Source organism: Nannospalax galili, unplaced genomic scaffold (genome assembly GCF_000622305.1).
Source record: "Nannospalax galili isolate Female #2095 unplaced genomic scaffold, S.galili_v1.0 scaffold653, whole genome shotgun sequence".
Lineage (NCBI taxonomy): Eukaryota > Metazoa > Chordata > Mammalia > Rodentia > Spalacidae > Nannospalax > Nannospalax galili.
In genome coordinates this window covers 1,643,753-1,661,121 of record NW_008334077.1, presented here as the reverse complement: position 1 = coordinate 1,661,121, position 17,369 = coordinate 1,643,753, and the positions used below count along the sequence as shown (strand labels likewise).

Genomic DNA, 17,369 nt, shown 5'->3' with positions numbered 1-17,369 from the left:
AGAGAGAGAGAGAGAGAGAGAGAGAGAGAGAGAGAGAGAGAATCGTTAATAACCAGTATAGCCCTGCAGAGTTATGAAGGATACCTACAGAAAGCATTGGGCAGATATCACCAACAGCCCCCTGCTATGCCTGGAATTAACCCCTCAGCCACTAGATAATATAAACATTGAGAGCTCAGGTGGTGGGCTAGGGTGGTGAGGTCTTGGGCAGCTGTTGTAAGCCATCCACACTGCAGTATTCAATATGTGGCCTGACCACATCTGTCTATCTTCAGGACATCTTCCGAGAGTGTGACCAGGACCAGTCCGGCACCTTGAACTCCTATGAGATGCGCTTGGCAATTGAGAAAGCAGGTGGCCAGAGGGCAGGAGAAAGGGTTTGGAGGCAGTGAGCCGGGAGATCATGTGTGGAGGCCCAAATTCTGCCCTTTCCTGCCCCTCTGTCTACTAGGCATTAAGATGAACAGCAAGGTGACCCAGGTGGTAGTAGCTAGATACTCAGATGACAATATGATGGTGGACTTTGACAACTTTATCAACTGTTTCCTGAGGCTGAAAGCCATGTTCTGTGAGTGAGGCACTTACCCCGTCTTCTAGGCTAAGCCAGGAAACAGAGGACCCAGGTTCTATTCCCAGCATTCACATGGTGGCTAACAACGATCTTAACTCCAGTCTCAGGGAATCCGAGGCCTTCTTCTGACTTATGTGGGCATTGCATGACATGGGTACACTTACATACATGTATGATACACTCATACACATAAAATAAAAATAAAATAAAAAAGAAGATAAGGGGCTGGAGAGATGGCTCAGTGGTTAAGAACACTGACTGTTCTTGCAGAAGACCCGGGTTCGAATCCCAGCACCCACATGGAAGTTAACAACTGTCTGTAACTCCAGTTCCAGGGAATCCAGTAGCCTCTCTGTCCTCCGCAGGCATTGAATGACACAGGTGCACTTACCTACTTGCAGACATATCACTCATATACATAAAATAAAAATAATAAAACAGGGTTTTTTTAGGTTTTTTTTTGGTCTTTGTGAGACAGGGTCTCCCTGTCCTGGAACTCACTATGTAGACCAGGCTGGCCTTGAACTCACAGAGATTCACCTGCCTCTGCCTCCCAAGTGCTCGGATTAAAGGTGTGTACCACCACACCCGGCAATAAAATAGTTTTTAAAAAAAACAAACAAAAAAGACAAAAAAAATCTGACCTGAATGATAATAGTTCTGCCCCAGGGACTGGGGATAGAGCTCAATCAGTAGAGTGCTTGCCTGGTGTGCACAAAGCCCTGGGTTCGATTTCTAACATTGCAGAAACCTGGTGAAGTGGTACATGCCTGAAATCCCAGCATAGATCCCACTACTCAAGTAATGGAGGCAGGAAGATCAGGAGGTCAAGGTCATCCTGGGCTACATAGTGAGTTTGAGGTCAGTCTAAGTCATCCAAGAGACCCTTTCTCATTAAAAAAAAGTATTGCTCCAAGGCTGGGTGTGGTAGCCCACACTTATAATAACAGAACTTGGGAAGCTGAGACAGGAGGATCATAAGTTAGAGGTGACCTAGGCTACATAGTGAGTCCTGTGTTAAACAATAGGGCAGGTGGGATGGCTTAGCACTTAAAAGCGCTTGCTGACAAGCCTGGTAACCCTAGTTCCATCTTCAGAACCCACATGACAGAAGGAGAGAATTGACTCCCAGAAGCTGTTCTCTAATGTCCACAGGTTCACACTATGGGCCCCACACATCTCACAATAAATAAACAAATGTAAAACAAACATAAAGTAAAGCCAGTCCACCTCCCTAGGACTCCAGTGCATAGTAAACGTGTTAAGAGTTTAGAACCAGGTCTGGTTCCTAGCCAGGCTAGGAGTTGTGACATTTCACTTCTGATTTATCTTGGGATCAATAGGAATAACTTTTTACCTTCCGAGTTTCTACCCTGTTGAGAGTGGGTAATTTAGACCACCATCTCAGCGCTGACTTGCTTCCTCCGTCCTTCTCCCCTAAAACAGCGTTCTTTCTATCCATGGACCCCAAGAATACTGGTTCTATCCGTTTGAATATGGAGCAGGTACTTGGAGGAGGCCTGGGAAGGGAAAATCCGGGGCGCCCTCATTCTGGCCCCGCCCCCCGCCGCTCGTCCCGCCCACTCTCCATCCTCTCTTGCACATCTTCCTTTCTCTTCTCTCCTTGCAGTGGCTGCAGATTACCATGTGGGGGTAGGGTGTTGCGGAGCCTGGCTCACTCCCTAAAACAGCCCTAACAGCTCTGGCCCAGGACAGCTCTCCAGTCTCTGTGGTGGCTATGGGCTCCACTTGGCGACAGCAGGTTTACTCCGAGCCCACCCTCCTGATTCAAAAGACCTCCTTTTTCCTCCCAGCACTCTCACACTTTTGAGTGTCTTGACTAAAAATCTAACGATGCTTTGCCAGTTTTCAGTTTTCGCTGGCGAAGGCCCACAGAAGGGAAAGGCCTTGAAGCCGGTTTCCTGTCTGCTATACTGTCAACTCACACCTGCCGCCAGCTTGCCCGCCCTCCTGGCGCAGTCCTCTTCCCTCCCCCGTGGACATTGTTACAATAAACAGTACATGCCTCAGGCTTTCCCTGTCTCTAGGGTCATATGCCTAGAAAGATTGGAGGGGGGAGTATTGGAGGGAGTGCCAGTCACTTCAACATCAAAGAGGCGGATCACCCCACACATTTACAAATGTGTGCTTGTCACCATAACTAGGGGCGCTGCTGTCATTTCCGCACAGTGCCAGGATGCAGAACGCACCCCAGTCCCTCCGAATGAGAATAATACAACGGCTATATTAGACAGTTGAGAGGTGGAGTGTGGGGGCCACCACTGGGCCAGCTTCCAAGAACGCTTTCACTGGGACTGGCAAAGCCAGGGCCCACAGATTCCTAAGCGGCCTTTGTCACCCCTTCCCTCAATCTGGGGCCTCCCAAAATGACACTGCAGAGGTCTCAAAGATCCAAGATCCAAGAGGCAGCAGATAGACCACACACATGAAGGAGACCCTCTTGATGCGACCTGGGCTAAGGACTGGGCAATAGTGTGTTCCTCTCATTCTTAAAAGTGGGCAAGGGATGGTGGCCCACACTTAATCCCAGCACCCAAGAGGCAGAGGCAGGCAGATCCCTGAGTTCAAGGCCAGCTGGGTCTACATAGCAAGTTCCAGGCCAGTCAGACCGTCTCAATAACAAAACAAACTGGGGATGGAAAGATGGCTCAGTAGTTAAGAGCACTGGCTGCTCTTGCAGAGGACCTGGGTCCGATTCCCAGCATCCACATGGCGGCAAACAACCATCCATAATACCAGTTCTAGGGGAATCTGATGCTCTCTTCCAGCCTCCGCAGGCATTGCACGACATGGGTGCACTTACATAAATATAGGCAATACACTCATACACACAAAATAAAAAAAAATAAATAAATAAAATTTTTAAAAAACAAAAAAAGGAGTCAAATTTGAGTTCTTTTTAGAAATTGCTGCCTGTCCAATCCTTGACTTCACAGGAGGAATGGAGGAACGGGACCTTGAGCCTTTAGTTCTTGACCTTGGCATCTGTTCCAGAGGCACCCTACTCTTATTTCTGTCCAGTCCAGCCTCCTGCCATAGAAGATCCAAGACCCCACAGCCTAGCTTCGGTCCTTGTGGATCTCTCCAAGGCTGTCCCCTTTCCCTTAGTAGCAACACAGGCCTAAGCATAAGGGTTTCACATCCCCATAGACAGAAACAGCTCCCCACTTCCCTTAGATGAATGCCTGTGCTCCCCAAAGGAATCCAAATCCTTCCTGCCTCTGTGCATACACAACTTCCTCTATGGCTGCTTTCCAGTTTCCTTTCACAGCAGGACTGGGCATTTGTTACTCCTGCCGGGCCCTAACTGGGCCCACTCCCGGTATGCTGAGAGGGCAACTGGAATTCCCATCCTCCCAGAGCTGCTTCCCCAGATCTTCCGGCCCTGCCCTCCTCTGTGACTTTAAGAACCAAATTTAGTAGGGTGTGGTAGCGCATGCCTTTAATCCCAGCACTTGGGAGGCAGATGGATCTCTGTGAGTTCGAGGCCAGCCTGGTGTACATAGTGAGTTCCAGAACAGCTGGGGCTACAAGGAGACCCTGTCTCAAAAAGACAAAAAAAAAAAAAACAAGTTTAGTTGATCTGGATAGAAAGTGGCTTTTTGGTCCATTATCGCCACCCCCTCTCCCCACAGCGTCTCCTGAGGACTGGCTTCTGGTCTTGCCACCCCTTTGTCTATCCACACCGCCTCCTTTTCCATCTGATAGATAGCTCACACTCTCTAGGGAGCCTCTGAGAAGACGGATAGGCTGAGCTTTATCTTCCCTCTGAACCTGTTCTCTACAGAGCTCTCTCCCTGGGGACTTGGGCAGGAAGGGGAAGGGGAAACGGCAGGCAGCCCAATGAGGTTCTAAAACTAACAGATCCTTTGAGTTTTCAAAAGGTTCCCACTGTGTCAGAACCCCAAGAAGATGCTGAATTTCACTTCCTGCCTATCTCCCTGAGCTGAGATGCTCCTAGCTTTAAATAGGAGGGAAAGGAATGAAAACCCTCAAATCAGGGCTATCACTGTTTGTTTTGTTTAAGGGGACTGGAGGTGTAGCTCAGTTGCTAGAGTGCTTGCCCAGCATGCAGGAAGCCCTAGGATTCCTTCATCAGCACCTGACATAAACTGGGTGTGGTGGTATACTTGGGGGGTGGAGGCAGAAAGATCGGAAGAAGTTTAAGCTCATCCTTGATACATAGCTAGTTTGAGACTAGCCTGGGCTATATGAAACCGTGTCTTAAAAGTGAACAAAAACTATATATACTCATATTTATATATAACATTTATTTGGAGGGCACTAGTGTGCCATGGCACAAGCAGGAAGGCAAAGGATAGCTTGTGGTTGGTTCCATCATGTGAGTTCTAGTTGTTCAACTCAAGTTGTCAGACTTGGCAACAAGCTCTCCTTACATTGAGTGTCACCTTACTGATCATATATGTGTATATATATATGTATACATATATATATATATACACACACACACACATATGTATGTATTTAGTGTATATAAGTATTTTGCCTGCTTATGCAATGCCCACAGAGGCCAGAAGACAGTGTCAGATCCTCTGGAACTGGAGTTATGGACTGTTATTAGCTACCAGATGAGTTCTGGAGACTAAACCCAGGTCCTCTGCAAGAGCAACTAGTGCTCTTAATCACTGAGCCATCTTTCCAGCCCGATAGATAGATGATAGATAGATAGATAGATAGATAGATAGATAGATAGATAGATAGATGATAGATAGATAGATAGATGATAGATAGATAGATGGATGATAGATAGATACAGCACGGAAACATCTAGATGCTCCTTTCAAAAGTTAAATCCAGCAATGTCTCATCTACACATATAACAAGAGAAATGCAAACGTGCATGCAAACCTGTGCATACAGATGTCTATGGCAGTGCTGTGGACAATGACAGCCCAAAGCAGGAAATAAGCTAGATGTTCATCAATAGGTGATCAGATGAACAAAACAGGAAATGTGGAAGCTTCAAACCAAAAGGAACTGGCACAATGGCCGTCCTTGTCCCTGCAACCACCTCAGCAATCACTGATAGGCAATGCCATTCAGCAATCACTGACATGCGATGCCATTCTTTACCTCCTGAGTATTTGAGAATAAGTCTCAGGCATCTATATATATATATATAATTTTTTTTTTTTTTTGAGACAGGGTCTCCCTGTAGCCCCAGCTGTCCTGGAACTCACTATGTAGACCAGGCTGGCCTTGAACTCACAGAGATCCGCCTGCCTCTGCCTCCCAAGTGCTGGGACTACAGGCATGCGCCACCATGCCCGGCTATATTTTTTAACATAGTAACTGTATATGCTTCTGAGATACAGTGTGACATTTCAATATACATGTACAAGTTGTGGTTATCAGACCAAGGTAATTGGCATATATATCTACTCATATTTCACCTCTTGGCATTGGGAGCATTTCAAATCCCTTTCTGTTTTGAAATAGTCTATTAAATGTTTTCAACCAGGGCCATCACTTTCTGACCTGTAACAAAACTGAAGTGACTCAGAAACGCCCTTAGCATAAAGCCCCCGACCCCCACGGTGAATCCTGATTATCAACTTGATGAAATTTAGATCTCCATGGAAACAAACCTCTGAGCATGTCTGTGAATGAGTTTCTAGATAAGTTAATTGAGGAGGGAAGACATACCTCAAATGTGGACAGCACCATCCCCTGGGCTGGGGTCCTGAACTGAATAAAAAGGAGAAAGTGAGCTGAGCACCAGCATTCACCTCTCTCTGCTACCTGACTGCAGATGCAATGTAACTAGTTGCCTCCTGCTCCTGCCAGCATGATTTTCCTTCCAACTGTGAGCCAAAATAAATCCTTCCTTCCTGAAGTTGTTTCAATCAGGTATTTTGCCACAGCAATAAGAAAAGTAACTAGCTGAGCTGATGGTTCATGCCTTTAATCCCAACACCCAGGAGGCAGAGGCAGGCAGATCTCTGAGTGCAAGTCCAGTCTGGTCTACATAGTGAATTCCAGGCTAGCTGGGGCTACAGGGAGACCCTGTCTCAAAAAGACCAAAGGGGGAAAAAACAAGTCACAGTGTGTTTTAGTTTGTTTTGCCATTGCTGTGACAAAACACTCTGACCAATACCAACTCGGGGAGGGAAGGGTTTATTCAGCTTACCTCTCCTGGGTGGGTCACAGTTCATCACTGAGTGAGCCCAAGGTAGGACCTCAGGGCAGGAGCACAGGTCATGGAGGAATGCTGCTTCCTGGCTTGCTCCTCTGGCCCATGCTCAACCTTCTTTCTCATACAACATAGACCCACCTGCCCAGGGGTTGGGCCTGAGGTTGTGACATATCTGGCAGGTGAAGGGTGGGTTGCCCCACTATGAGGAGGGTCTGGGAGGGCGGTTCAGTCATGCAGAACTCCAGTCCAAGGAGTACCCTGTGATCGGGATTGAGTCATAACAGAGGGCCAGTGCTGGGGGACTGGGGTATGTGAGATGCAGCCTTCCTGGAAGGCCACCAGGGAGTGGTGTCCATGCAAGAAACATTCAGGACCTAAGATTTCTCCATCAGCTAGTTCTAGGCCAGCCAGGGCTATGTGGTGAGACCCTGTCTCATACACACACACACACACACACACACAATTAAAAATTTAAATCTTTACACAAAAGGAAAACAATGTTCAATTGTAAGTATATAAGATATTGCACATGAGAAAATAAGCCATTAGATTCAACATCACAAACAACATGAGGCCTATAGTATAGTTAAATATATAAAATGCTTATAAACTCAGAATACCCCTTGAGCCTTGACATTAACAAGTGTTTACTAGCACTATTATGAGCAATTGGCTGCATACAATGTCGTCAAAAATACAGAAAACAAGACACTTCACTCTTCTCTTCCCTTCTGACTCCATTCTAGCGAACTTTGCATGCACTGTTCCCTCTGTGGGTTCCCAAGGATGTGTGACCCCACAGGCAGGCAGCCCATATTTCTGCTCCTCCCCCTAGTCCTGGACACCAAAACATCTACTTAGAGTCAAGTGGGCTGACCTTGATTGAATCAGGTCTCTGGAAATGTAGATTTCATTTTAATGGCTAACTGCCTTTCTCCACAGATGTGGCCCCTCCCCCAGAAGCCTTTTCACAACACCCAACTTTACTGCAAAGTCTTCAACATCAGAGGAATAGCTCCACCCTATTCCCCCCCTCCCTAAAGAAGCTCCACTGCTGTCTTTTGGTCACTAAGAAAATGGAGTCTGGAATATGCTAGAAAATCACAGAATACTATGCAAAAGTTAGAAGCAATGGGCTAGACACCACACAGCTGTAGAGCTTGAAAATATGTTCAGTGAAAAGGAACAAAGAGAATGGGCTCATTAGATTTAAAAAGCAATTTAAGCCGGGCATGGTGGCACGTGCCTTTAATCCGAGCACTCAGCAGGCAGAGGCAGGCAGATCTCTGTGAATTCAAGGTCAGCCTGGTCTACATAGTGAGTTCCAGGACAGCTGGGGCTACAGGGAGACCCTGTCTCAAAAAGACAAAAAAAAAAGCAAAAGTTATAATAAAAAGCTAGATGTGGTGGTGCATGTCTTTAATCTCAGCACTGGGGAGGCAGAGGCAAGAGATCTGTGTGAAGCCAGCTTGGTCCATACAGTGATTTCCAGACCAACCAGGGCTACATAGTGAGTCCCTGTCTCAAAAAAACAACAACAAAATTGTAGTCAGGTATTTGTGGCTCATGCCTTTTATGCCAACACTCAAGAGGTAGAGGTAGGCAGATATCTATGAGTTTAAGGCTATACCAGTCTATATAGCAAATTCCAGGCCAGCCAGAGATACATTGTGAGACCCGGTCTCAAAACAAAAAACAAGGGGACTGGACAAATGACTTAGTGGTTAAGAGTACTGGTCGATCTTGCAGAGGATCCATGTTTGGTACCTAGCACACATATGGCGATTAACAATCATCCATAACTCCAGTTCCAGGGAATCCAACACTCTCTTCCGACCTCCTCGGGCATTGCACCACACAGCTGCACTTACATACATGAAGCAAAACGCTCATACACATAAAATAAAAATAAATAAGGAAAATACTAAAAAATACAAAAACTTAAAAAACAAAAACAAAAAACAAAACAACAAAAAATGTAGTAAATACATAGAATATAAGTTTACTATCTTAGGGGGCTTGCAAGATGGTTCAGTAGGTAATGGGGGTAATGGTGCTTGCTGCTAACCTGAGTTGGCTCCCTGGAACTCATATGATGGAAGGAGAGAATTGACTTCTGAAAGTTATCCCCTGACCGCCACACAAGTGCCATGGCATGGGTACACACATGCACACACACACACACACACACACACACACACATAAATGCAGTTTAATTTTTTTTTAATTTATCATCTTGGTTTGTTTGGAATTTGGAGGGATTTTTGAAATTTAAATTTATTTTAATTAATCTATTTATTTATTTATTTATTTATTGGTTTTTTTGAGACAGGGTCTCCCTGTAGACCCAGCCTAGAACTTGCTATGTAGATCATGAACTATCTCAGCTAAACTAACCTAGCCTAAGTTACTCCATTTTTCCCAAAGCAGCCATTTCAGGAGAAGCGCCCTTTACCCTCCTTATGAAAGTTGCCTAGAAGGGAGAAGCAACTTTAAATTCTGAGAAATGGCCTGACCGCATGCCACAGGGTATTGTAGTCTAGGCCACTTATCTAAACCTGCTTCACTTACGTATAATCTAGGCCAGCAGTTGACTAACCGCTTATTTCACTTCTGTAAACCTGCTTCACTTACCCAAGCCCATGTCCACAATAACAGATAGTTGATTGGTAAATTCAAAGTTTGCTGCGTTCAAATTTTGCTGTGTTGTATAAACCTGATTCACCCACTTGTTCTGCTTTCTGTAATCTTATAAATATTCTGGCCGACTGGTGTTCGAGGCTGCTTCTATTCCCAACATAGACAGCCTGGTTGGCTGTAATAAAACTTTACCTTGTTAGTTTCAATTAAGTGGTGTTGGTGATTTTTATTCAAAATCCAGCATATAACAGACCAGGTTGGCCTTGAACTCACAGAGATCTGCCTGCCTCTGCCTCCCAAGTGCTAGGATTAAAGGTATATGCCACCACATTGGCTCATCTTGATTTTGCTTTTTTTCACATTTATTTTTTAATTTAAAAAATTTTATTTATTATTTTTATTTTATGTGTATGCATGTATTGACTGCATGTATGTAAGTGCACCCATGTCATACAATACCTGAGGAGGTCAGAAGAGGCTGTCAGATCCCCTGGAACTGGAGTTAAGGATAGTTGTTAGCTGCCATGTGGGTAGTAGGATTCGATCTCGGATCTTCTGCAAGAACAACCAGTGTTCTTTACTGAGCCATCTCTCCAGTCCCTTTTTCACATTTATTTATTTATTGTGTGCATGTGCATTCATGTGAGCATGTGTGTGTGTGAGAGAGAGAGAGAGAGAGAGAGAGAGAGAGAGAGAGAGAGAGAGACATGTCAGAGGACAATCTTCAGTTTTTGAAGTCACTTCTCTCCTTCTGCCATATGGATTTGAGGCATCAAATTCAGGTCATCAGGCTTGGTGGCAAGTGCTGTCTCAATGGCTCACCGCCTGATATTTTAATATTTTTCCTTAAGTGTTAAACCAGCCTGTAACAGAATTCTCAGTCTTGGGCTTTCAGAACAGAGGCAAGCAAGACACTCACGTGTTCTGTCATATGGAGTTCCATCGAAATTCCATCTCATGTTTCCTTTGCCTTCTCCCACTAGGTACCCACACAGTGGTGAAGAATTCAATAGCTGTATCTTAGTTTCAGAGTCCTTATGTGCTCTGCGTCCCCAGCCTCCTCATCAGATCCTGGTCTTCACCAGAGCAAGCAATTCAGGACGCTCATAAGAACTTGTTAGGTGAAAATGGCTGGTAGAAAGTCCTTGGATGACTCCTGTCCAAATTTAGAAGTTGTTTCAGCTTGGGAGGCAGAGACAGAAGAAGGATCCAGAGTCTGAAGCTAGCCTGGACTACATAAAGAGATTGCTTTAGGGGTCTCAATTCATAAGAGGGAGTTCGGGACAGCACTCTTGTTTTCTCTTGTATAAGGACTTGCTATGTAGCCTTAACTGGCCTCAAACTCACAATCCTCTTGTCTTAACCTCCTGAGTGCCAGAATTACAAGTGTGCACCATTGTGCCTGACTTCCTTCCATCTTTTCTTTTTCCTCCCTCCCTCTATCCCTCCCTCACTCCTTCTCACCTTTCTTCTGAATGTATGTGTCTTGTTCATCATCTGTCTCTTTCTCTTTCTTTCTCTCTGTGTCTATGTGTCTATGTATAGATTATGTATAGGTTATGCATAGATTACAAATGGGCAAGAGGAGGAGGCTAGATAGAATCATAGGGAAACAGAGTAGACTGGTGATATTTGTATGCACTTTTGTTTAGCTGAGTACAGACACAAAGATTACATAAAAAGATTTATAAATCTGTGCCTATACGCAGGGTGATAGTCACCACGTGTTTCCTTCTTCTGATGTAACCTAAAAGCAACAATTTCAGCAACAACAAGCAAACCTTGTGTCCACTGTTTTTTTTTTAAATGTTTTATTATTTTTTATTTTATGTGTATGAGTGTACTGCCTGCATGTATCTAAGTGCACCTGTGTAGTGCAATGTCTGAGGAGGTCAGAACAGGGCGTCAGATCTCTTGGAACTGGAGTTATGGATAGTTGTCAACCACCATGTGGGTGCTGGGAATCGAATCCAGGTCCTCTGCAAGAGCAGTCAGTGCTCTTAGCCACTGAGACAACTCTCCAGCCCCCAGTAATTGGATGACAATACCATTCTCCAATAAATACAGAAAGTTGGTAGGTGGATATAGAAACTCTGTCTAATCCCCACAATTTCAAAGTATTCTAAAATAGCTTTTTTTTTTTCAGTCTTTTTGAGACAGGGTCTCCCTGTAGCCCCAGCTGGCCTGGACTCACTATGTAGACCAGGCTGGCCTCGAACTCATGGAGATCTGCCTGCCTCTGCCTCCCAAGTGCTGGGATTAAAGGTGTGTGTCACTATGCCCAGCCTAAAATAGCTTATTTTTAAGCCTTTAAAATATATATTTGTGGGCCTAAGAGATGGTTCAGTGGGTAAAGGCACTTGCTGCCACACCTGTCAACCTGACTCAATCCTTGAGACTCACACAGTAGGAGAGAATTGACTCTCACAAGTTGTCCTCTGACCTGTACACACACTATAGCATGCATCCCTCCAAATAATTAAATAAATATAATTTTATTGACTGGAGAATTAATAAATGTGTTTTTAAGATTTTTTTTTTCCATTTTATGTACATGAGTGTTTTGCCTGCATGTATATAAGTGCATACAGTGCCCACAGAGGCCAGAAGAGGACATGGGATCCCCTGAGCTACAGTTATAAAACGGTTGTTAGCCACCATGTGGGTGCTGGGAACCAAACCTCAGTGCTCTTAATCAGTGAGCCATTAATATGTTTTTAAATAAATAAAATATATATTGGGGAGTGACATCTTTTTATTGACATACAGAGTGTGTCCTTGGTCTTTTTATGACAGGATCTCCCTGCAGCCCCAGCTGGCCTGGAACTCACTATGTAGACCAGGCTGGCCTCAATCTCACAAAGATCTGCCTGCCTCTGCCTCCTGAGTGCTGGGATTAAAGGCGTGCGCCACCACACCCGACCCTCTTTACTATCTTTGTAGTCATACCATATTCCACTATATTGAAATCTTATCAAAAAATAGAAAAAACAAAGCAAGGGGCCAGCAAGATGGCTCAGCAGGCAAAAGTATCTGCCACCAAGCCTGGCAACGCAAATTCAATCCCTGGAACCCACATGGTAGAAGGAGAGAATTGACTCTTGAAAGTTGTCCTCTGGCGTCCATGTATGTGCTGTGCTGCTGTACATGTGTAAACACACACACACACACACACAAATAAGTGTAAAAACTTAAAAAAAAAAACAAACAGCAAACAGCATGTCTCTTTAGAACAGAGAAAATACAGAACCCCACACAGAAGAGAACCAAAACTCACCTCTAATTCTGCCTCCCAGAGTACCCACTTCCTGTTATGTGTTTCATCAGTGCTTCTGTGCGTTTCTCTCTGTATTCGGTTACTTTTTATTTGGTTATTTGCCTCAAATTCTTGGCAACCTCATGCCTCAGGATCTGGAGTGCTGGGATTATAGGTACACACTAGCACCTGGGTATTTAGCAGTTCTTTAGGAGCTGTTTCCCATCTTTTGACATTCTGAACAGTCAATGACACAACACATACAACACTGTACCTATGTTATTTTATCCCAGTGCAAATATTTTTTTCTTGTCTTTTTTTTTTTTTTTTTTAAGATTCCATCCTGTGCTAGGCATGGTGACACATACCTTTAATCTCAGTACTGGGCAGGCAAAGTCAGGCAATACACTCATACACTAAATTAAAAAAATAAATAATATCAGCTGGTCATGGTGGCACGTCATTAATCCCAGCACTCTAGAGGCAGAGGCAGGCAGATCTCTGTGAGCTCAAGGCCAGCCTGGTCTACATAGTGAGTTCCAGGCCAGCTGGAGCTACAGAGAGACCCTGTCTCAAAAATACCAAGAAAAAATAAAATAAATAAATAAATAATAAGTAAATAAAACATTAAAAAAAGAAAGGAAAGGAAAAGAAAAAATATCCTGTTCTGTTGGGAGTGGCATGAGTTTACACAACAGTTTGACAGAGAATGAGGAGAAACCAGAACAAGACATTTAATATATCTGAGTCAAAGTCCATTCAAGTCCCTCACCAGACTCACAGGAGCATCTGTCGGTGTCTAGCTTGTTGGGATCCTCCGAAGATCTTTGGTCTCCAAGGCTTGACTGGAGAGCAATGAAGCCAGGATCTGCTTTCAGGCCCTTTGCTAGCTAGCTGTAGGAGTTGCTAGGTCACAGTGTGAGATCCTCTCAGATGCCTCTAAGGTTTTAGAGTATGGTCACCTATTCTGCCCTCAGAGGAACTCCTTCAGGGTCTCTTCCTGGTTGCCACATACTACCAGAAATCTGAGTCTCATCTGGAGTTCAGGATGTTGCTGGGGAAATTTGAGGCCCCTCTTGGGGTTTTCCATCTGGACAATTAATGAACCAACTCAGAAGGATGCTCAAGGACAATTTTATTAGATTTTAAAAAGAAAAGGCCTGGAACAAGCAAGCTATAAATCTCAGGAACTGCCTAGAGGAGGAAGATGGAGAAAAGGTGCAGTGAAACCCATGGTATCAGTAATCAGCTACATAGCAAACAAGAGCCACACAGGAAGAACTCTGGAGTTACTGTCATTAGCTGCCATGTGGGTGCTGGCAACCAAACCAGTCCTCTACAAGAGCAACTAGTGTTCTTAACTATTGAGCCATTCACTCCAGCCCTCTGGGTTGCATATCTTATTAGAGGCTGGGGGTGTAGCTCAGAGGTAGAGTGCTTGTCTAGTTTACACAGGGCCCTGATTCCCAACACCACAAAAACAAAAACCAAGTAACATATTTTCATTAGAGCAGAAAAAATACAGAACTTCACACAGAAGAAAACCAAAACACCTTTAATTCTGCCTCTCTGTTGAATCTACTTCCTGTTCTGTTCCTCATTGGGGCTGTGAGTCTGTATTTATTTACTGGCTCAGGCCTTGGAAATCTGTAGCTGTATTTTCTTACTTTGGCTTATTCTGCCTCCCACACCCAGCTGCAATGTGGGAGCTTCCTGTCTGGCTTATCCGCACAGCAGCCTCATGCTCTCTCCTTGACACCTCTCCTTCCTGGGGCACCAAACTCAGTCTCATGTGGCCTCAGAGTCACCTTCTAAATCTGAAATCATCTACCACCTCCCCAAGGGTCCTGTGGTCTCTCTTTTTGTTACTGACACCTGTCCCAAGGGATGGCCAAGGTGCCTTTGGGCATTATTTCTGGTCCAGGCCCTGGGTTCTCTAGGCATTTCCTGAGTTAGTTCCATTGCCTGTTTGGCCTATAGTCTTTCTTCCCTGGACTTCCTCCTATAGCACTGGAGGGGAGGATGCTGTTTATATCCCACCTACCCTCCATCCTAAGGCATCACTGCACCTCCTGGAGACCCTCTCTGAGGCCTGCCTTTTTCTCTGGCCACTATTCCTTTGGGCCTCGGTTTCAGAGCTCTACCCTCCCTTCCCTGACCTTCTGCATACACTACCCCCTATCTGTTCTCTGTACAGTAACTTCCTGTTTTTTCCTGTGTTTCTCCTGCTGACCACTGCTGAGAGCAAGCTTTTCCTTGACATTTGCATTTCACTGACATATTTCAAGACCCTGAAAGCAGTGAATACTGAATGAGTCTGTTGTCTAAAGGAATTATGACTGCAAAGCTCTGCAGGGTCTAGGAGTTCATCCAGGTTGGATGTACACGCCTCAGTACCTCAACAGCCTTGCTACCACTATTATGGAAAAATTCTTCAGACAGCTAAAAGACCAAGCATTCGCCCAGGAGAGAGTCAGAAAGCTCGTTTATTCCCTTCTCATGCATGAGGACCCGGAATCAACAATTAAGGCTTTTAGATTTTTCCGGCCCCGAACCGAAGTACAGATGCGGATTAAATAGACATTTTTGTCATCAATTTATGGCTGGCAGCTGGGCCCTACATTTCTTCTCATGATGGACCATGTTGTCTTAGGAAAATTCCTTCTTAAGTTCACTAGGTCATCATAGCTTACAAAGTAGATATTTCAGGCGTGGCTCTGAACATCTGCCACCTTTTGATGTAGGCCATATTAATTGGGCTAGGTTTGGTCAAACAGTCGCTGCAGTTTACAAAAGTAGATATCACCAGCAGAAGTTTAGATAGCTGACATGTGTGATATACACTTTTCTTGGACTATTTGGACCAAGTGCCTCATTAAGCCATTTGGTGAACTTTCCATTCTCTCAATTTCCCATCTTTATCAATAGTCAGACCTCCTGAGTGGAAAGCATCACAGAGCTCCAAGGCATTACAGAGTAATAAAACATCTCAGGATAAGTGAGAACATCACAGCGCAACAGAAGGCATTTCAGGGTTATATTTCAAGGTATCTGCCCAGTAGCCAGGTATGGTAGTACACCTTTAGTCCCAGAACTTGGGAGGCAGAGGTAGGCTGTGAGTTCAAGACCAGCCTGGTCTCCATAGAGAGTTCCAGGTCAGCGGGGCTACAGGGAGACCCTATCTCAAAAACACACACACACACACACACACACACACACACACACACACACAAAGGTATCTCTAGTAACTGAAACAAAAGGAGACTTTAAATGGCCCAAGCTTACAAGGACATTATATAAGAATACAGTTAGTTATAAGAGTATAACTTTTTCTTATTGCCACCAAGCTTTCTCTACTCTCAGTTTACAAATCTGTCAAAAAAAGAAAATGCAACACTCAGAGGAAAATGATAAAGACTCAGTGCATCATATACCTGTAAACAGTAATGTGATAATGAACCTGGGTATTTTCTTTCTTTTTTTTTTTGGTCTTTTTTGAGACAGTGTCTCTCTGTAGCCCCAGCTGTCCTGGAACTCACTATGTAGACCAGGCTGGCCTTGAACTCACAGAGATCCGCCTGCCTCTGCCTCCCTAGTGCTGGGATTAAAGGCATGCGCCACCACACCCAGCCTGAATCTGGGTATTTCTTAAGTTTTAAAAATCTATTTTATTTTTATTTTATGTGTATGAGTGTTTTGCCTTCATATATGTATATGTACCACATGCATGCAATGCTCACAGAGTCCAGAAGCAGGCGTTAGATTCCCTAGAACTGGAGTTATGGACAGTTGTTAGCTATCATGTGGGTGTTAGGAACCAAACCTGGGTTCTCTGCAAGAGTAACCCGTGCTCACTGCTGAGCCATTTCTCCAGTCCTAGTGTTGTCTTTTTTTCAAAAGGAATTTCTTTTTTGTTTTGTTTCATTTGGTTTGATTTTTACCACTGTTATTGGGGAGAGGAGAGTACATCCTGCCACAGAGTAGGTGCCACAGTGTGTAAGCTGTGGTGTGCCTGTGCGGGTCAGAGGACAGCTTTTGTGGAATTGGTTGTCTCCTTCCACGTTCATGTGGGTTTGGAGGATCAAACTCAGGTCGTCAGATAAGCCATCTTCCCAGCCCAAGTATTATCTTGTTTATTGTTGCTGCTTGTTTTTTGAGACAGGATTTCATGGAGCTTAAGTTGGTAGCATCACTAGGTAGCTGAGGATGACCTTGAACTCCTGATACCTCCCAACACCTGGGATTATAGGTGTGCGTCACCATATCTGTCCAAACGTGAGATATTGGGTCTATTGTAAAAAGAGTGCTTGTATTCACTAAGTAGTTACACTGTTGTGTTTTCTACACTAGGTGCTGTCTTAACATTTAATCTTTATTAATTACCCTTAATCCTACCAAATCAGTTGCATTACACATAAAAGTAAACTGAGGCACAACATAGCTTCTGACTTATTTGCTGAAGATGCCATATTGGCAACAAAGGAGCTGGGATTTGGACCTGTGTGGCTAGCTTCAGAATCCATCTTTGTACTATACCCCATGTTGTCTTTAAAAAAAAAAATTGCCAGGCATGGTGGTGCACACCTTTAATCCCAGCACTCGGGAGGCAGAGGCAGGCGGATCTCTGTGAGTTCAAGGTCAGCCTGGTCTACATAGTGAGTTCCAGGACAGCTGGAGCTACAGGGAGACCCTGTCTCAAAAAATAATAATAATAATAGTCCCCA

General features: G+C 44.5%; 1 protein-coding gene across 1 annotated transcript in view; it reads left to right on the top strand.

Moving 5' to 3' along the window:
• Capn11 (calpain 11) overlaps positions 1-2,228 on the top strand; it is a 16,616-nt gene extending 14,388 nt beyond the window's left edge. The window contains exons 18-21 of the mRNA XM_008829048.1: positions 276-354; positions 452-568; positions 2,018-2,076; positions 2,202-2,228. Coding sequence (XP_008827270.1) covers positions 276-354; positions 452-568; positions 2,018-2,076; positions 2,202-2,228 — 282 coding nt within the window. The remainder of the gene's footprint in view (positions 1-275; positions 355-451; positions 569-2,017; positions 2,077-2,201) is intronic.
• Positions 2,229-17,369: the final 15,141 nt, after the last annotated feature.